Below are 21,177 nucleotides of genomic sequence, written 5' to 3'. Positions count from 1 at the left end.
ATTAAACACCAATTTCCCCCCATGTCCTCCTGTCCAGAAACGCGGTTTGCCTGGTGTGGGTGTTGCTGGCGGTGGCCCCGGGGGCCGTGCTCTGTCGGGTGCTTTCTAACACTCTTTTTGCCGCCGTTTCAGGAAAGCTCTTCTAATGTTCTCTCTCCCTCTCCTTGTCCCTTTTCCTAGTCCCCACCAAAAGGTGCCACCATTCCCTACCGCCCAAAGCCCGCCTCCACCCCTGTCATTTTTGCAGGTGGTCAGGTAAGAGCCGACCCGCTTGCAGCCTCCACTGCCAACCTCAGCCTTTTACTGCAGCACCAGCCGCTGCCCGTTAGTGCACTCAGGTTTCTTGCCTTCTGACTTGCATGGTGTCATCCCATCCGTTGTGTGCCACGGCAGGTGGACTGAAAGCTCTTTGCAGAACCACTGGCAGTTTGCAAGCCCAGGGAGATGGCTTAGATCCTGTGATGGCTGTTGGGGGATAAGGAAAGGGCAGCCAGGGGAAACAGTATTAGCTCTGCTGGGTGCTTGTGCAGCAAGAAGTTTGTGCACTGGAGTTTTCTTCATTAGACATTTATTCATTAGAAATTCAGTATTTACAGTTACCACTGTAAAGGAGGAAATGTGAAAAGCCTCACTGAACAAGAGGCCGCAGCCATGCTCTCACGGTGGCCGCAAGTGTTTATTTTCTGGCATCTCTAGTCCAATTAAAAATAACTTCGCATAGTTGTAGTCGATCCAAGATAGGAAGGGCTCGTCCAAGCCACCCCAGGACTTTGCTGAGCCTCTGTTCAGGACAGTGTCCATGAAAGAGTCACGTCCACATCACTGGTGCTCAGCCCGTTTGGGGTGCTTCTTCCCCTGAAATTCCCGTAACCTCTGCTGCAAAGCTGGGCCTTAGCTCTGTCCGCAGGAGAGCCTGCATTGCATTGCTTTCAGTGACATTGCACGGTGGTCGGGCTGCAGGCTTGCAGTCATGATGTGGTGCTTCTAGAGACCCTTAGGAAGCAACGGCAGATTTTTCCTTTGCAGGATAACCATAGCGCACATGTGCCGTGGGAGCTGGTGGTTGTTCTGCAAACAAAAATCAGCTCCCGCAGCGTGTCATTTATGAAATGAGGAGTTGAGCAGGCAACTGCTTTTAAAGAGGGGACTTGAACCCTTGCTTTTTCCACCTCATCTACTCACCTCACTGGCTGACTGAGGACCTGCCTGTAGAAGCCACCATGCTGTGGTGCACCAGCAGGAACTTTCCCAGGAGCTCCAGCAGTCAGGTAGAGCCAGCACCGCGAAGCTACAGCTAATGCCATCCAGAGCAGCTCCACACAAGTTATTTCATTTCTCCCCAACCATAATAAATAGCAGAAGGACAAAGCCCAAAGCACAGGCTATTTCAGGCCGTGTGCTGAATTGGCATCTCTTAGTCACTGCCAGCATCAGGAGGAGTGTGTCGTTTGGTCTGATCAGCCATCCTGGAAAAGAGCTTTGAGTCCATCTGCTTGGTGAACTTATCTTCTCAAAAGGGAGAGTAAGATAGAGGTAGCATTTCTCCTTCTGGTGAATGGTTGGTGTCTTGCGCAGAAGTGATGTTGCGGGAAGAAGCAACCATCTCTGAAATGAGAGCTCTTCCCTGCTGCTCCCGAGGGAGCACTGGCTCTGCCTGAGGGGTGGCACAGTGCGGGTGGGCAGAGAACATCAGGTGGCAGTCAGTGGTGCTGCAGGGTGCTTGGGGTGGGTTGGACTTGCAGGAGCTCAGCAGGCTGAGGGATGTGGTGGCCAGTGGCAGCTGCCAAAGTTGGATCAGCCCCATTGTCCGTGCACAATGTCAGAAAGCCAAGGGTCACGCAGGCGGGTCTGCATCTGTCCAAGACACCTTCCTGCCTTTAATTAGCTTTTTCTAATCAATATTTCTAATAAATTAAAAAAAAAAAACCAAAAACAAACAACCACCAAATTAAACTGCCAGGAAAGACTGAACCTTTTAGAGTGGCCTCTGCCACGTCCCCATCGAGCTGGGATGCCAGCAGGCGTGGGGATTGCGTGGGGCTTTGCCTCCTTCCTCCATGAATTCAGGGGTTTTCCTCACACAGTGCTTTGCTGTTTGCAAATGATGCAGCAAGTTTTCAGAAGGTTCAGAGGAGATTTTTTTTTATTGTTCTTGGCTATCTTTACTCTCCCTTTTTAAAGTGTTATCCATCTCTTTTGCCATTTCTTTCAGAATCATCTGAAAAATGTGTCAACCAGTGAGATATGTTTTGCTAGCTGGTTAAGTCCTAAATATTGGGCTCTCTAGTGTCTGGCTCTGTACCCACAGTGATGCTTATTTTCAGGTTATTTACAAAAGAGAAAGGATTGGTACAAACGATGGGAAAAACACTAAACAATGTGCCTAGCAGACATCTGCATGGATTTGTCAGCTATAGCTGGTGAAAGGCATTGCAGTGCAGGCAGTCCGTCCCTGAGCCCTCTCCATGCTTGCGGATACAGCACAGTGCTGCCCAGCTGGCTCTCTGCGCAGCAATGCCTTTCCCCCAGCAGAGCACTGGAACATACTGGGTAGATGTAAAGCGTGTTAAGACTTGTGCACCTGAAAATATGGAGAGACTCACTGCACTGGTTTGCTTTCTAGGATCTCGTTTAGCTGCAAAGGGCAGTGGTGATGTTACTGTGCATCCACTAAACAGATAATTCTGCTTTCATGAATATCTTTTGTACAGAGAAGCCCAGTCTTCCCACTCCATGCAAATCTGGCACCTTTAAAGAGCTGTTTCCTTCCTTTTGGAAAAGCCAAACTGAGCCCAAGCCCATCAAGTTAGGTAGCTCAGCGTGCTCCAGCTTTGATGGAAAGAGTACGTCTCCCTCCCATCCCAAGGACTCGCTGGCCCAGCGAATTTAATGCAGCATGGGGGGATCTTTCCCTGGGCTAGCCAGGGGGGTGCGCATGGAAAGGGCTTCTTCCCTCATGCCCTCCAGCCTCAAAATTAAGCCGGCTAAGTCAAAATTCAAGATCCCACACCCTGCAGTGGAGTGAGGGGAGAGGTGTGCTGGTGTCACAATGCTCAGCTCCCCATGTTCCATTATTTGGGGGTAACACAGGGTCCCAGGCAGAGCAGGGTGGGAGCTGAGCTCCTCTTTAGCCCCTGCATTCACAGCATTTAGCCCACGCCAGGCAGAAAGGAGCAAAGCCTGGGGACAGCAGTCCCTGTGGAGGCATGGGGCTTTGTCACCACCTCCTGCCAGCCCTAATAATGTGTGTTTTTTTCTTTGCAGGCCTATACAATTCAGGGACAATACGCTATTCCACACCCGGATGTGAGTTTTACCCTTATTTTTCTTATACCCTTTTATGTCACCTGCATGCTACTGTTAATTCACATAATATTAATATTAGACAATAATATTAATAGCACATTTTCAAAGTAACTGGCCGTGTGTAGTATCCGTAATACCTTGAATAGTCTTTTAACCTGTTAGCACTAAACTTTATTAATTCTGAGGACTTGGCCTGATGCTAAATTGTTTGCATTGTTCAGTGCTATCCCTTTGTTCTGAGACAAACCATACTCTATGCATTTTGTGCCTCAAAATGATCAAAACATGCAAAGAAAGGGAAAAATAAATATTTTCCTCTCTATTTCTCCCTTGTCCTTAAAATGTTGGTAAGCCAAGGGCTTATTTGGGTGCTGAGTTCCTTGATGGGGTGGGGAGAAGCCAGAGCTCCAGCGGTGTGTGCTTTCTGACTTGAAGCCTGGGCAGGGGGACATGCCTTCTTGGGGCTCCTCCTCTGGGTGACTCAGGAGCAGGTGCTGAGGTTGGGCCAAACACCTCCCGTGTCCCCCGGCAGGATGGAGAGGATGCGGATCCTGCCGCGCTGCTGGATCTCACCTTGCTGAGGTCTCTGCACCCCGGAGCAAAGCGGTCACCCTGGGTTTGATGGCTGTCGTGCCAGGTTTGGCTTTCAGTCACCCAGGGAGGGGAGCATCGCGGGCAATGTCCCCCCTTTGTCTGGTGTCGAGACAGGCACTGCTCAGGCTTGCAGCGCCAGAGGGCTTTGCTGATGCTCGTGCAGGCTCCTAGCCTGGGCTGGGTCAGGGAGCCTCAGCACGTTTGTGGGGGGACATGTAGGGAACAACTGCTGGCATGTCTGCATGTAAAAGTACCAAAAGAAAGAGAAAACGAGTCTATTTTAAAGGATTTCTCTATGAAAAGCAGCAGCGAAGCACTGCAATGCCAGCAGCTCCTTTGCATCAGCAGACAGCTGCTCAGCTTCTGGAGTTGTCACGGCTGACACGTGCAGAGGAACTCTTGGAAAAAGCTGGGATTTTCTAAATGTGTTTCAGAGGGGATAAAATACTTGGCAAGTCCCACTGCAGAGGCCCCTTCTTGCTGGCACACCTGTGAGTCAAGTGGGCTCTGAGCACAAAGTGCCGCTCTGGGGATGCGGCTTAATTGTAAGTGGTGTGATCTGGGTGGAAAGCCATCTCCAGTCATTCCATGCATGGGAAGAGTTTGACGTAGCTTGGTGTTCCTCTTTCTGATGGGCGTGTTGGGTATTAAATCATGGGATTACTTTTTGCGTGATTGAGAATGGGGCAAGGTTGTCCAATACCATGAATGCGCGCTCCCCGCGGGAGCGGTTAGGAGCTGTAGGCTGGATTTTGATCTTCGGAGCAGTGATTTCACTCCATTTAGTTGAGGCTTTGGCTTTCCATGCGACACCAGTATGAATGTACTTTGAATAGTCTGACGTTATGTTTCCTCAGAAATATTCTTAATTGTGTGGGCTTCACTTTTGCTCCTTAAGTGGAATATAAATAAATAAACCTGCATATTTAGTGAGGGTAGATCAATATATTCTTTGTCACAGTTTTTCTTTGCAAGTGGTGGTGACAGCTTAGTGTTTTCCTTGTTATTATATTCCTCTGGTTAGGTATTATATTAGTTATTATATTAGTTATTATATTCCTCTGACAGGAATAAAATACATTTCATACATGTGCTGGCTGTGCTCTGCCCTATTCCCAGCAGATATGCCTAGATCTGGAAGAAGTTGTTTGTACAGGGGCCATGTGCTCCATCCTTACTCTCATAGCTCTCTCGCAAGGACTGGTCATTTTAAACACTGCTCAGTGCACTCTTGAACATGATTTTAGGGCATTGCCCTTGCTGTCACAGGTGTCTGTGTTTAGCGGATGCCTTCTGCAGACCCATGACTGCAGAGCGGGCAGAATTTCGAATGCCAAAGCTAAAATGCAAGCTCCTGCCTTGGGAAAGGCAAGATCCTGCCTTGATCTTCTCCGCTGGGAAAGGCTCACCCAGGTCCGTAGGAGTTTTGGCTCATGAAGGGCTTCGGCATTGACCAAGTGCTCGTGTAAGACATTCAGGATGCGATGTGTAGCTACCTGCCTTCACAAAATTTGCAGTGGGAGATGAAAGAACAGCCATAGCAGTCAGGAGTCGGGTGCATTTGGGAGTGAAATAAATGTCAAGCGCAGGAAACCTCCCAAACCAGGGCATCACTCCTGGGTATGCACCAGGCTGGCATCCAATGAGATGTAACCAGGCGTTGCTACGGGTACCTAGGGATGCTCGGTTCGCTGTATGTTGGTCCCAGTGCTGCTGTCCTGTCCTGTCCTGTCCTGTCCTTTTCTGTCCCTCCCAGCAGTGCCAGTGGGGGAACTCTCCTCTGATGCGTGGGGAAAACCAGAGTTTGAAGAAGTGCTTTCAGGTTTTTGCTTTCAGCTTTCCACAGGAATTGGGAGAGGAGGTGTTTCATGCACTGCAAGCAGCTTTCACTTTAACACCTAGATGTAGCCATCCTCTCGTCTTGTAGGCTTTTTTATTACTGTTATTACGGGCGTTTGCTAAATACCACTATCCAAACTATGTCTTAAAAATATGCTAGACCACAATTAGAAAGGATTTTGGTGTTTCCTCTGTCAGGCAAAGTGGGACTCCTGCCCCACAGCACGGCTGGAGCCCAAGGAGCTCTGCCTCCCCGGTGCTCCTCAGCAGTGCCAGCAAAGAGGGGGGAGGTTTCATCTAGAGTCCTGCTGGTGGGACTGGTTGTAACGAGGAGCTCCACAAACAGGGTGCACATGGGTTGAATTTGGTAGAAAACAGGGTAGTTCTTAAATTAAAACCAGCAGATGCTGATGTCCCTGCTACCTGCAGGAACAGTGGCATGCCTGGCCCTATCCGGAGCTGACTTTCTTCAGGAACCTGCCATAGCACACCTTTCGCTTATTTTCCGTGCTGCACATGGAGAGGTGGGCGTGCGCCTCTTCTCACAGGGTGGCGAGACCTCTCCCCCGAGCAGGCAGAGGCTGGAAGTCCTCACACCTCTGCCAGGCAGGGGTCCCTCGGGTACCTCTCTGGAGACGTGCAGGCATTCCCCCTCTCCTCTGCCTCCCTCCAGCCTCTTCCCCGGTGTGCTCAGCCCCCCAGACCTGCTCTCTCCAGTGTTTCCCCCTCACTGCTGCCAGCCAGACCTGCCTGCGCTACCTCCCTAGCCACGCTGAGGAGCAAGGAGGTTTTTCATTATTGTTTCCCCCAAAAACATGGAAATTGTAACTCCTGCCTCTCCCTCCTCAGGCGGGGGACAGGTGCAATGAGTGGTTTGCATTTGGGGGATGATGAGATCCTGGCAACCCTCTAAGCAGCTGTGAAATTGCCGAGCAGGAGGTGATAAAGACCTGCCCCCTCCTGCTCACTGCTAGATTTCAGCCCACTTCGTTTTGTTTTCTTTTGGTTTATTGATTTTTTTTTTTTTAATTTGGAGCAGTGAAACAGAGCACAAAATGTATTCCAAACAAACTCCTCTGTACGCAACCACTTCCTGACGGGGCACGAAAACCTACCCAGCACAACAAGGGATACAAGGATCTGAAATACCTACTGGTCATGGCTGAAGCCCGTATTTCCTCGTACTGCTAAGGGACTTGCTCTTATATGCTGGTGTTAAGAGCCACGGTTTGTCTGCCTCCAAGAGGCATTTTCCATCTGAGGTGCAGCTCAAGAGTGTTTGCTGGGGGGCAAGTGGTCATGTTGCAGCTCCAGCAGCACAAAGAGGGTCTTCTGGCTTCTGGCACACAATGGCCACTAGCCTGGCAGTGTCTTTGAGATGGCTCCTTTGCTCTAAATCTGTCCTGAAGCGAGCAGCAGCCTCTTGTCACAGGTTGTGAAGCCTGGGAGGGAAAGGCAGCGGCTGGAAGCGCCGTAGGCAGCAGCCTTGCCACTGCTGAGGCAGCCGGCCATGCGCTGAGGTGGCCACTCGCTCGCGGCAAAGGAGCTGAACCGTTTGGCAAGGGGCAGAAACTAAGAATGGGCTTCTTGATGGTATCGTACTTCAGACCCTGACCAAGCACTTCTGCAAAAGATTTGGGCTTTATTGCATTTTACCCAGGCCAAGTCCTTCTGCTAATGTTTTTGCCATGTCTCACCATGGCTTCCTGGTTTGGTTTTTTTTGGTTTGTTTTCTTTTTTTTCTTCCGTTATAATTTTGCTCTTGATTTTCGGTGTGACTTGTTGTACTCTATGACAATAACCTTCTTAGCTCTAATGTCCCTCCTACCCCTCAGCAGTTGACCAAGCTCCACCAGTTGGCTATGCAGCAAACCCCCTTTACTCCCCTTGGACAGACCACCCCCGCTTTCCCTGGTACGTACCCACACGCCCTTTCTAGATATCCTTCTCTTCTTACCTGTAGAGTTTCTCTCTCTTTCTAAACTCGTGCTATTTTATGGAAACAAGCAGGGCAAGTAGTAAAACTGAAGTTGCAATGTCCATGGGGAAAGGTTAGCAGGGAGACAGGATGAATGTTTGGGGGTTACGGTCCTCACGGGCGAGCTCTCAGCCATTAACCATGCATGTCTGGACTGCTCCTGTGAAGCCACGTTTACCTTGCTTCCAGCTTTGCTGGCTTTCCCAGCAGAAGTGATGAGCACCAGTCTCTCACCTTCCCCAGCCAAAGGAGGTAGCATCTCCCACCGTGTGCTGATCTGGACCCTGGTGGGACATCCCCATTTTCCCGGGGGGAACGGCTCAGCACCGGCTGGGGATGCTGCCCTGGTACCTGGTGGTGCTGAGCTGGGCAGGACGGCACCCCTGCACTGGGGAGAGCGATGGGAAGGAGCCACAGCCATAGGGAGCCGCATTGATGGGAGGACAGGCAGACGTGGTGTGGCTCAGCAGCCTCGTCCCCAGGGCTGGCGTTTTCACGGTGACCTGGGAAACAGATAGAGCGCAGGGGATGGAGATGCTTAAAGTACCTTTGCTTACTCAGGGGTCAAAGTGCTGGTTGGAAATGCCTTTTCGGACAGTATGTTCATCATATTTTGAGCTTCCTAGATGAAGTGACATTGCTTATCTCCTCGAAGGCAAAAGCATTAAACCTGTTTCTTCTTTGCTCTTCAGGAGAAAAGCTGCCCTTACATTCCTCCGAAGAAGCTCAAAATCTGATGGGCCAATCATCAGGTAAAACACAAAGCTACAGGGAAATAAGCAGGTGTCTGTTGAAATATGTTTCTTAAATAGGACTGTGCCATCGTTGTGCTCCTAGATAAACTGTGGTATTTGTGGAGAAGACGGCAGGTCTTCTTGTTGAGCAGGGAGAGACTGGGCAGCACTGTGCCTGCCATTCTCCTTTGTACAGCATGTCAAAAGAAAAGTGCCTGGAGTTTATTGCCTAGTTTTTTGATGTTTGTGTATAACTGCCATCTGTGTAACAGAAAGACATCAGAGACATTGCCCTTATTCTTTCATTTAATTTTGCGTAAACTTTGCTCAGAAACAGTAGAAAAATGCCTGTGGGAACAGAAACAAGACACAGTTTTAGCCATCTCTAAGCCATTCAGGGTGAGCTGTATTTTTAGTGGGAGAGGACCCTGAGGAGCCAAAGCGTGGCTGTAAACTTGGAGAATTTTTGATCTCAAATGTCCCACACATTCATCCATATGTGCCAATCATGCTTATCTTTCACAACCTACCATTGCTTAGAGGAGTTATCCTGAGACCTGGAGGCTCATAGGTGATGTGAGCCAGACCCCTCCCTGGGGGTACCCAGGGCACACACATGCTCTGGAGCCATCCAGGGCTCATGACATGCCTGCCTTGAAAGAGTCTGGGGACATGGCCTAACAATGGAAGCAAACGTAGCCCAAGTAAATAGAACCCACAAGACTAGAGCAAAGATAGATTTCATGATACCAACCTGCACAGCCTTGTTTTCTGTGCGCCCTGCTTTGCCATTTACCATCACCCAAGGCATTAATCCTGCCCTGACCTCCCCACATTACAGCTTCTGGGACTGCATGTGCATATCAGAGAGGGAGGATCTGGTATGCTAAAATAAACTGTCTCCAGGTAATGGAGAAAGACGTGGCCATTCCTTGATGGCCATTGTGATGCAGGGGTGGTGCAGCACCATGGCACCGCTTGCCCCAGCTTTCAGCAGCACCCATGCCATCTGAGCATCAGGTGGGGAGCCCTATCTAAGAATCTGAGGAGCCCAGCTTGCATTTCCAAAGACCCCTGAGTGCCTCAGTGCTGCTCTGAGCCCATCTCCAGTGCTGTTCTCCCTTCAGAAGACCTTTTCTGTCATACCCAGGCTGGTACCGAGCTGAGCCTTGTGTGGCCGAGAGACAGGGCCTACCACATGGCTGAGAGACAGGGACACCAGCCCCCTGAGGGACATGTTTTTGTGTTAGGTGCAGTCCACCTTGCCCCAGACGGTGAAGAGCTTCAGCATGAAAGATTATCCAGGGCTGGTGAAATGTCTTTTCCAGTGCAACATGCTGTAAAGTCAGCATTAAGCATTGCCCTCTGTGTAAAACCTGGCCAGGAGCTGTTTTGTGCAGACTTCAGCATTAGTACACCCAGCAGAGGTGAAGGAGGGCGTAGGGCTGCTGAGTGGAGGATTTGCATCCCCATTCCCTGCCTTTCTGTGTGCTCCTGAGTGAAAAATGTGGTAGAGAGACCAGTGGGTGCCTGGGCAGGGTACCCAGGCGTTGCGTCTCTGTAAGGGAAGTGCATGTGGGAAAGCGCAGGAGTCATGCAAGAGTGAAGTGAGAATACCTGATATTGTCCTTTCTAGGGGCGATGCTCGAATGGGATTGCAGCCTAAGGCTTCATTTTAGTATTTTAAAAATCTTCCTTTGACAGTGCTGGTACCCAGACAGACATCAGTTCAGACCTGCTGCGTTTTAAAACCTGGGCGGCTGTTGCTGGCAAAACTGCAGGGAAGCTCCTCTTCCGCAGTGCAGAGGGCCCTGGTGGAAATGCGGGCCAGCAAAACTTGGCCATTGCTTGGAGGAGCTGCTCGGCGTGGTTACGGCAGCGGCATCATGCTGTGCAGTGTGAAGAAGCCCTGCCGGACTGGGTGACCAGGAATTTGGTGCTGCTGCTGGCTTGTGTTGTAGCAGCCCAGCACTTCCAGTCTCCTTGTGCTTCTGCCACCCTTTACTCTGCACAAGCGTCTTGGACTTTTGCACGCACTGCTCTTAAAAGCCTTCCTCAGTAGTTCATATCGTATGGATAAGGGGTTTTTTGAGGTTACTGCAAATTCCTGTTAGCCACCAGACAGCTTCTGTCTTGCAGATACTTCAGCATTGAGGTGATTTAATAGGGAAACCTTTCGGAGAAGCAAGCTTTGACCTGGTCTAGGAGCATCATGCCATGCTACTCTGGAGCTACACACACAGGGCAGCCTGCTGGCTCCAACCTTTCCCACTGTGGAGGAGAGTGCTCTCCCTGGCCCAGGAGAGGCTGGGAGGAAGCATACTGCTGCCCTCACTCCTTGCCATGTCATTTTGTAGTGAAGCAGGCTCTAAATCTCCATACTGTTTGCCACGCTTTCCCTTGAGAGTGAGAGGGACCACCAGTCCCGGGTCCAGCTAGCCTGCATGTCTTAGCGGTCTGGCTTAAATTCAGTGTGCAAGTCTGTGGGGCTGTAACTTGCAAAATGCTTTGCAGGTTGTCCTGTGCTAGCACTGCCGGATCACCCAGGGAAACTGGCTTTGGGGCACCAAGCAGCTGTTGTAACCGAGCGGCTCTGTGCTGCTGTGTCCAGAGAGGGCTGGAGGGTGCGTGGAGAACCCCCCAGCTGGCAGGCTGTCTGCCTCTGGGGTTGAGTCTCCCAGCCAGCAGGCTGTCTGCTGCTGTGTGGAAGAGGGCTCTGTGGGAAGGTGCTTTTCCCACCTCTCCCTGACGATGCTGCGACCTTGCACTGTAACGCAGCCTCCTCTGAAGCCATTCTCAGTGGGAGGATGGAGGATGGGAAGCAAGGCACTCATGGGGCAGCACTTGCAAGGCCAGCTCGAGGGATGCAGGGGAAGGTGGCAGCCAGCTCCAGCAGAGTCAGGTAGCAACCATCTTCCTCCTCCTTGTACCAGCGTGTGTGCTCCCCTTCCCCTCCCATCCCGGCAGGACGCAGCTTTTGCAGTGTTGACTGTTGCAGGAAAGCAGCGGAGCTCCACCGCGCTGTCTCTACAAGCTATAACCATTTTCCCTTGCATATGCCCAGGTTTGGATGCCAGTCCCCCGGCCAGTACTCATGAACTCACCATTCCCAATGATGTAAGTAAATCCAAGTGCTTCCTTGGCATGTGTGTGTGTGTATACACATATATATGTGTATGTATATATATATATATAAGCTGCAGGCATATGACTTTGTTAAATATGTTTAGAGATGCCCCTTCACCAGGTTCACTCATGTCATGTGCGGTCTGTTGGGAATCAGCCTGCAGCATAAAGCACCCGTTGGACTTTACTCTGTCGGTAGCTTTCCTAGGTACAATCCTTAATGCTCCTTTTCCCTTTCCAAGTGAAATCAGTGCTCATGAAACACTCCCAGTTGACAGCACTGGGAAGGGGGAGAGCTCCTGAGCCAGCCCTGATTAAACTATAATCGTTTAATCTAGCACTGGCAGATCTGAGATGATGTTTCAGCTCAAGCGTAGTTACTGGGGGAGGGGGCATTGAAGAGGAGGTAAGTAAATAGTGTTTCTGATGATACAAAGTGTCACACAAAAATCTGAAGGATGGTGCGTCTTATCTCAGTACTGGTGGCAGGTAACTTTTGGGTCTTATAGATGAAGGCATTGTGGTAAAGTAGATGTTGGACTGGGATATTCACTGGGAGGAGGCTGCAGTCATGCTGGGCACCACACGGTGCGAGGTGGGTGCTTGGGGATGCTCAGCGGGGAGGAGGTGGGATGGAGAGCACAACACAGCAGCACCTGGATCCATGGGTCTCACTTCTGGACTGGCCCACTGTTTTCCATGAGTTAATAACCAGCCTGCACTCAAACCAGGATCAGGGCAAGCAGGGGCATGACTTCCAGTCTCTGTCCCCATCTCCAAGCACCTTCAGCCCACCCTTATCAGGAGTTTCTAGACGAGGTCTGGCAGCTGTTGATACTTCTTCCTGCTGTTCACCAACACATGGCAATGCAAGGGATGGGCAGCGAGCCTGGATGCAGCTGCCGGGCACCTCCGCTCCTCCAGGATGCATGCCCCAGCCTCCTTCCACCCGAGAGATGTGTCAGGGAAACAGCTTCTCAACATCTTCTGGCTGAAACCCTCGGAGACGCTTCACACCAAGGCCAACCACCAAGGCAGGGTTCTGCAGGGAGATGGCATCAGGGCTGATCCCGAGTCTGCTTCTGTCTGTCCAGCGACAAGCTCCCTCTGGGAGGCTGTAGGGAGCTCTGAAAATGTTCCTAAGGTTGCAACAGCCACGTCTGTCAAGCATGGGGGATCATAGCCCTGGCAGCAATGAGGACATCTTCAGGAATATCAAGGGACCCCTTGGAAAAGGGCCCAAAGGGGAGGAAAGGATTCCAGGGGACCTCCCACAGGACCCAGGAGCACTCAGAGCATTTGCTCGCTAGAAGCCCAGCTCTCATCAGACCTGCGCAGCATTAGATGTCATCACCTGCCTTTTTCTGTCTGCTGAAAAATGCCTCCTTAGCTCTGCCTCCTGTTGTTTTGAAGGCTTTTAAGTCCTCACTGCCACCTTCCCTGGAAGCGGAGGACAGGTTTGGATTTCTTAAAGCAAAGGGTCTACAGGCATGTTTTAGTGGTGTAGATCAGCTTGAGTTTGCGCTGCAGTTCAAGGAAGTCTGATGGTATCCATCTTGTTGCTCCTCTGACTGTCAGGAGAAACTCAAATGCTGTTCAGCTTGGATGTTGTTGAACATCTGTCTAAATAGTTTGGCTCCTCAGGTCTCCCAAGCAGGTTCCCATCTGTAAGGGATTTTCATTTGCTGAAGCATCTCTGAGTTATTTCTGCGCCATGAAGACCAGGATGGGCAGCTGTTGGGCTGAACAGCCCACTGCAGCCCCTGAGATAGTTGATACTCTTCCAGCACTGCAGTGTGGTGTATATATTCAGGTTCACATGCGACAAACCACTAACAAAGGGACCAGTGGACATTTGGAGGAGTAGTTGTCTCCACTTCTACAGTGACAGAAATCTAGCAGCTGCCAAGATGAATGTCCCACATATAAAATTCCCAGGTGTAACCTTGGAGAAGAGCTCAAATGCTGATGGCCAAGAAAGGCATGCAGAAACACCTCATGCCTGTGTTGGTAAAGCTGGACATCTCGGTATGTGTTACCAAGCTGCAGAGGTGCTTGAGGGGACCATAGTTTGATGCAAAAATGAGCAAGAGCAAAGATGAAGACTGCTGAAGAGATTCAAACCACTGAGGACCATTGAGAAAATTCAAGGCGTGGGCAACTGAGGAAATTCAAGTCTCCAGCTGGCTCTAATTTTTTCACAAGAGTGTGAAATACATGTTTAAGTAGGATTCTCTTCTGCTGGTGCTGCAGACATGTGGTGCTCTCCTGTCAATGGTGTGCACGCGGGCGAGCCTTTGCATTGCACTGAAGGAGCTGAAGGGGGTAACAGGCAGCAAGTGTGTCCCAACAGGGTAGAAGTGTGGGACGGGGCAAGCAATGTGAAGCTATCGATCATGTGTGGCTGCACCAGCTGATGAGGGGGCTCTTGGAGCTGGGATGTCCCCAAGGAAGGTGGCAGGCTTGTTTTCTTCTAGTAACATGTCCTGTATAACCTCCTTCAGGTTCGCTGTGATTGGCAAGGGCATAAGTGCAGACCACAGTCTGAAACATGACTTATTCCCATCCTTGCAAAACACTGACCAGTTATTAGACCGTGAAAATTATTATTACCGAAATGAGCCCAATATAACACCTCGCCCTTCTTGAAGCCCTCTGAGATGCTGGGCATTGTGTGCAGATAAATGAAATTTGCCCCCAAGGAGCAGAGCAGGGCAGGCTGCTGGACGTGTCCTGAGAGGACTGTGCTTGTGTGCAGGTGGGATTGACCCCCGGGCTGTCCCTCTCCTGTTTTCATGAGCGTTAAGGTCACTCGTGTCCCAGGGCAGAGGGAGGAAAGCTTCTGGCCGGCACCGTGTGGTTGTGCTTGTATCCCGCCGGTGACTGCCAGAGCTGCCGCTTCTCAGACGTTCCCTCCGTGCTTTTTTTCTAGCTAATAGGCTGCATAATCGGACGCCAAGGGACCAAAATCAATGAAATTCGGCAGATGTCGGGAGCGCAGATCAAAATCGCCAACGCCACGGAAGGGTCATCAGAGCGCCAAATTACCATCACAGGAACCCCTGCAAACATCAGCCTCGCTCAGTACCTCATCAACGCCAGGTGAGACCCCCCCGCCGACCTCCGCCGCCTCCCACCACGGCCAAACTTGTCCTGCTGGCGTGGTGGGAGCAGCACTCGCTCCCGGCACTGCAGGCCAGGAGGGGCTTCCTGAGGCCGGCTGGGACGGATGGTGGCTTGCTGAGACCTCTGAGCGGGGACCAGATGTCACCAGCGGGACCTCTCCCCCCAACTGGCACTTTGGCTGGTGACTGGGAGCTGCTTTGCTGACGGCGGAGTGGCCGCGGGTTGCGCCGGTCACCTGCCCACTCATCACCCTCACTCGAGGGTTTTGCTCGTGGGTGGGCAAAATTGCCGCCGACTTTCCCTGCGGACAAGGCAGGGGACAGGGACGGGGACAGATATGAGCTGGTGGTGGGGAGGTATCACTTGGGACCTGCTCACTGGGATCCCGGCATCGCTTACTACCACTTCAGAGCCTCTTCTGTGTGCTTCCAGGCCTCCCAAAGGCTTTCCTCCATCCAATGAAAATAATCAGTCCAATAAACTCAAGACATGGGAACGGCCTGATTGCTTCCTTTTCATGCTAAAATGCTTGGTGCAACAGGACTTTACAAGGGCCAAGGGTTCCCGACGCTGCCTCCAGCTGGGGGGTGATGCTGCCTGTGCCGTGGGGTACTGGGGGTCCAGCAAGGGACTGCAAGGGGAGCGTACAGGGGAGATGTAGCTGAAGAGGGGTTGGGGACCATCTCCGTGCTGGTGGTGAGCCATGTCTGGGGTGCTCGCACAGACCTGTTTGCCTGCGTCTATGGACTCACGGATGGGGAGCTAAGGGGAGAGAGGGCCTTTACTGGCTTCGCGCTCACCTGGAACAGCCGTGCAAGCCAAGGCTGTCCAACTGTCCATGCCCTCTGCCACAGGCAGAGTTGGTGACGTGCTAACCTGCCGCCAGCCCAGGATGCATGTGGCTGCAGGAGGCTGCTGGTAGGGTTCTGAGGATGGGGGGCTGCTGGCAGTGACTCTGACGTTCGTTGGTGTGTGGGCTGGGAGCACTGGTGAGGTCTGTATGTGCCTTCTCCTCCTTGCACCCAACCCACCTCAGCCCTGACCTGCAACAGACCTCCACCATCCTGCCCCGCTGTCCCGCTGCCCCCACCCATGGCACCTCTCCAGCCGCTCAGGAGAGGGACAGGGCCGGCCCCATGCCCATGGGCACGGCCAAGCAGCTTTTCCCTCAGCTCCTTGCCAACCCCCCCCACCTCTTGAAACAAGAGAGAGAAAGAAAAGAAAAACGAGTCGCTCTTCCTTACTGGAAAGGGCTAGCTGAGCTGCAGCCTGTGCTGTGGCAGAGATGACCTGGCAGGCGGCAGGATGGGGCACAGCTCAGCCTCTCCCATAGTTTCAAAAACCAAAGCAAAATGAAGAAGACGGAGGAGCTGGGACAGCTGCCTGCCCTCCCTGAGAGGGATGCTGGTAGCAGTGAAGCCGTGCACTGGTATGCCTCCTGCCAGCACCCCTGGTGGGTGCAGTGCCAGGGACAGGCATTACCTGGCAGCAGCGAGGAGAGGAGAAGGCAGCTGGCCATTGAGCTGGCTCTCTGCTCCAGCCCCCCGTGCCCTCCACAGGGACCCCCAAGCTCCGTGTGCTCAAGCAACCCAGTGATGCTCTGCCCCCAGTCCCAGCGGGGCGTAGGCCAGAGGAGGAGCGCTGCCCCACAGGGTCTTCGTTTTCTTTTCTGCTCTGGATATTAAGCGCTTGTTTTTGTCTCCCCCTCACCCCTCTCTCTGTCCCTGTCTATTCTAGGCTGACGTCTGAGGTCACTGGAATGGGCGCACTCTAATTTCCACCCACCATCCTCCACTCCGCACCACCCGACCCTCTCCAGCCACCGGCACTCCACCCAGCCTGTACTGCCTGTACATTTACCGTCTTCCCTTTGCCTCCACAGATACTCTTTTCTTTACTAACAAATATATATATATATTTAAATACACATGCATATGCACACACTGGAACATTTCTTTACGAGCTCCTTACTGTGCTCCTGAGACTGCTCCCAAACTCTTTGGTTATGGTCCTTGTTTTCAGCGTACGGTGTTATTACTTCATCTGCTTTTCGGGGGGTGGGGAAGGGGGGGTTGTTTTTTTTCTGCTGGTGGGACTTCAGAAGCTGACGGGGTCTCTAGTGTCAGTCTAGAGTAGCTACTTACACGTTTGAGTTGAAGTTGGCGGTACTTGCTGTAGCCTATGGACATGTGACGCCACCCAGAGCTGTGCGTGCTTCAGAGTACTTACTTTTCTCACCCTCTTCCTTTGATGCTCCCTTATCGTTGGCTTTGCTTGTCCTGGCTCACCTTTGTGACCTTGCATCCCCGCCCTCAGGGCAAGGCATAGTTTTCACCCCATGTTATTTGGGAAGCAGAACATGCAGAGCCCAAGCTGACACACACGCATGGGTACACCTGCAGTCTTCTCTCTTTGAAACGTGGCAGGGTCCAGACAAGCCATTTTTCATACTAAAAGAAGGGAAACACACACACACACACATACACAAAAATGGTCCTCTTTTTTAACTAACAAGCAACTGGAAGTGGGAAGAATTCAGCTGCATGGGATTCACACCCCCAGGGGCCTTTGAAAGCACTCTTTTGACAATCCCCACGAGCAAAACCTTTGGACGATAGCTCAGGAAGCTCTGTGAGCCGGCTGTGTTTGTCGTTGTTTGTGTTCAATAAATGTCTGTGCAGCTCTGCTACCGATGGGCTCCGACTGTTCTTCTCCTGGGTCGCCCTGCCATCTCCAGCCCCACCCCTCCCTCTGCATCCTTCTGCATCTTTTTAGCTGCTTGGAGGGAAGGTGGGGATTGTATGCAAAACTTCATCATCATTATTATTATTATCATCATATTATTATTCTTTTATTTTATTTAGAGAAGGTCCCCATGAGTGATGCACTTCCTGAGTGATTCTAGGCTTTCTTTTTTTTTTAAAGGGGAGGGTACTTGACTTGCATAATGCTTTGATTTTCCCTAAGATTAAGTTACAAGTTACGGTATGACAACAAACATCTCTCACTGCCCCCTTGTCTGGATGGATCTACCATGTCTGTGCCTCACACCTTTCCCCAAGACCCTCTATGCCCAGCCCTGCCTTCTGCTTCCAGGATTTACTTCTCTCTCCTACCTCTCAAACAGGGAAACAAATATATTTTCCATCTGTTAATTTCCTACTGTACAAAACATATGGTACATGTTTTTTCCTGTATTGCAAAGGAGGGGATCGTGATACACCATGTCCCCAGGCAGCTAAAGCAGCAGATACATTTTGCACTGTACCACATGGGAAATATATTGTTTTTTCCAGGGGACCCCCAAGACTTCATGGCCTTTCCCTCTCTTCTACCCCTACTGCCAGCAGGTACTGCTAGCAGTTCCCCTCCCTTTTCCTGCTGGGATGCTGGACTGCTTCTCCTCCTGTCACCAGTGGCGTTCACAAGGGGCTGCAGTGGGGACCCCAGATGATGCCACCGCATCCATCGGGCCAGAGTTGGGCAGAGGGTTATGGGCTCCAGCCCCAGCATGGGGGCTTGTGCGGCTGCCCAGCATCTGGCAGGGATGGTAGCATGGCTCGGAGAGGGCAAAGGGAGTGAGTTTGCTTGAGCAAGACATCATGTGCCTGCTATCTGCGTGTATCAAGCAGCATCGTCACCTCCCCTTAGAAGTCCATTCCCCCAGCCCAGGGCCCCACTGCTGTCAAAGATCCAGAAAGGTGGAGGTGGCTACCAGTCCTTGCCACTGAGCACCAATGATTCGCTCAGCCTAGGTGTCATAAAACCCATGCGTGCTCAGCTCTCTGGAGCATTTCAAGCCTCTGCATTTAAAGGTGCTTCCAGCTCCTTCTTAAGATGCTTTTCTGCCAGTTCCCAACACTGCTCCGCTCTCCCTGGCAGTCTGGATTCAGCTGTGCCTTTCAGGTGGTCCAGTAGCCAAACATATGCAAGAGCATCCCTTTGTTCCCCACCCAGGGGTTCGGAGGTGCTTTGGGAAGTGCTACAGGGGCTTGGGTGGAGCCAGTAACCTCCACCCCAGCAGCATCCCTCCCCTTGTATTTGTGCTGATGCTGGAGGAAAGAGAGAGCCCAGGCACCAAATGTTACCTTCCCCACATTGCTGACTGCCCAGAGCAAGCGCAGAGCCACCTGCAAAGGTGGTAAGTCAGCTGTGGGCAACCGGCACTCCTTATCCTCTCCTTTTCCTCACTCCGGTCTAGCCAAGTATTTTTTGTGTTAAAAGAACAAAATATCTGTGTGTGAGACCCAGCGTGAAAATAACCACCCATCAGCCTGTCAGAGCCACCCTGGTGGCCTGGGTGGTGAGCCGGGGCATGTGCCTGCCAGCAAAAGCTCCACATCCCACTGCCACCACCCTCGAAGCAGCCAGTGGCCTGGGGTGATGTCCCTCTTGGAGGGGGATGATGCATGGAGGGAACCAGGCCATCCCGCTGTGGCTCGGCTCTCCCATGAAGCTGCAGGACAAGCCAAAGCATGAGCAGATCTTGCAGGTGATGGAGGATGGAAAGCAACCCAGGTGCATGGCAGGAGCAGCCTGCCTCTTCTTGCACTGCTTTCTGGGCACATGGAAGCACTTTAAAACTCTGGCATCATCAGAAATCAGCAGCAGGAGCATGTCACCAAGACCAAGAAACCCATCACAAGCCAATGCATTTGCGGGGTTCCTACACGTGTTGGGTGCTTATGCCCTGAGGAAGGCAGGGGACTGTAATAGCGTGCTAATTGCAATGAACGTGGGAATGGCTTTGCACGGGGACCTGTGGTTTCTGCAGATTGCATCTGCCCTGAATTTCTTTGCTGTGTGTGTGGTGTGCTCCCCATGCTATTCCCCACCGCCACTGAGACAGCGCTGCCCAAAATAGCAAATGCCAGATTGGATCTGCCAGATGCAACCAAGCTCAGAGGCTGCTAGAGAGGAGGAGCGGGCTGCAGCAATACCTCTACACGCATCTCCGTGCCAGTGAACCCACAGATAACTTCCCCCTCTGGCTACCATCCCCATCCCAGCCCACTGTGGTACGTCCATCACCCAGCGAGACTGTGCCTGTCAGTAAAGCCGCTGCAGGAATCCATGGTGAAGGAGGGGAGGTCAGATATGAGCATCGAGCTGTTGTGCCAAGCCACACACTGCAGCAAGGACCCAGGCTCATGGGAGCACTCTGGGGAATGGTGCATCAGGCTGTGGGGGGGCAAGGGACGGTCCCAGCGGTAGCAGACACATCCTTGCAGCCTCGGCTCCGCATGGAGCGGCAGGACAGTCTCACAAATCTTCCAGCACCTAGATAAAAAACAACGCGTCTTGGGATGTGGTTTTTAAGGACTGTTGCTGAAATGTGCTGTCCTGGGTTTTGCCTTCTCCCCACGGCACTTCAGCCTGCTTTATCTGCATGATGTCTGCTTGCGTGACCGTTAAAGCTCGAGGTATTCCCAAGGGACTTGAGGAGGCAAAGGAGCCTCGATGTACAAAACTGATCACATTTCTGCTTTTTGCTCTGACACAGGATGCTTTTTTTGTTTCAGCTGTCTGGATACCATTTATTACAGAAAAAGCCACCTGAGCAACTCTACCTGGGAAATGCCAGCCCTCCTGCAAATGGAACTGGTGGTTTATCAAACCAGGCGTGCAAAAAATGATAAATCTATACCGAACCCCTACAAAGCAAATGCTTATTTGCCTTCTGTTGCTCAGGAATCACCTTGGCAGAGGGAGTGATACAGCCCAGCCTGCTGCCTCTCCCTGCTGTGCATTTAGGTTTTAGAGGATGTGGGAAGGAGCTGAGCCCTTTGCTGTAGTGCTGGAGGGAGGGGAGCCTGCAGAAAGCATTGGGTGGGATCCTACAGGAGAGGGCACAGTGAAGGATGTAGTCATGCTGGTGTGGTTGAGGTATCCCTCCTTCTGACATTACCCAGGCCTTTGACTTTGTGACTTTTCTTAGGGGTCAGGTTATTTTGCAAAGAAAAAAAAAAAAAAAAAGAAACAAAATTCCAGTGTTACGTGGGAATCTAGCAGCTTATCCATCATCATCTGGGCTTGAGCTAGGCCTGGAGAAAGAGGTGTTTAAAAAATTGTAGCATCTCCTGGGAACATGTGGATGACAACAATGATAACAACGAAATCACAAGGAATGTGTCAAACTCGGCTTTGATTTCCTTGATATGGGTCAAAAGGAGATTCGATGGTTTATTTGGAAGGAGCCTCAATGTTTTGCTTTTACTTGTGATATGTCTTGGGTTTGCATTTTATATGATCTTAAAATGCTCCAGTGATGTGCCCACAGCCATGCCACTGGGAAAAATATATGCACATCTCTAATGTTGGAATGAATATTCAATACAAGGTGAATGTCCCATTTAATCAACAGAATAACTTTAGCACATTGCTTTTCTCTCTCAGAGCAATGCAATTTTATCCAGGCAGAATGATTCAACATTTCTGGAAGTAACTAACTCAGTATTACTCAGTCAGATTCCT

The 21,177-nt window shown here is 51.4% G+C and overlaps 1 protein-coding gene across 31 annotated transcripts in view; it reads left to right on the top strand.

The window, feature by feature from the left end:
* Positions 1-21,177, top strand: part of PCBP3 (poly(rC) binding protein 3) — a 61,814-nt gene that overhangs the window by 36,725 nt on the left and 3,912 nt on the right. For 9 of the 31 annotated variants that reach the window (XM_074872404.1, XM_074872413.1, XM_074872423.1 and 6 more), the window contains 6 exons: positions 181-324; positions 3,265-3,306; positions 7,575-7,653; positions 8,410-8,469; positions 11,516-11,568; positions 14,510-14,679. In XM_074872404.1, the coding sequence (XP_074728505.1) occupies positions 181-324; positions 3,265-3,306; positions 7,575-7,653; positions 8,410-8,469; positions 11,516-11,568; positions 14,510-14,679 (548 nt within the window). Of the gene's footprint in view, positions 1-180; positions 325-3,264; positions 3,307-7,574; positions 7,654-8,409; positions 8,470-11,515; positions 11,569-14,509; positions 14,680-16,440; positions 17,393-21,177 lie in introns of those variants that run through there. The other 22 variants (XM_074872422.1, XM_074872421.1, XM_074872407.1 and 19 more) reach the window with 22 other exon arrangements.

This window comes from Strix uralensis, chromosome 6 (assembly GCF_047716275.1).
Source record: "Strix uralensis isolate ZFMK-TIS-50842 chromosome 6, bStrUra1, whole genome shotgun sequence".
Taxonomy (NCBI): Eukaryota; Metazoa; Chordata; class Aves; order Strigiformes; family Strigidae; genus Strix; species Strix uralensis.
Note: the sequence above shows the minus strand (reverse complement) of the source record. Positions and strands in the feature narration are given on the sequence as shown.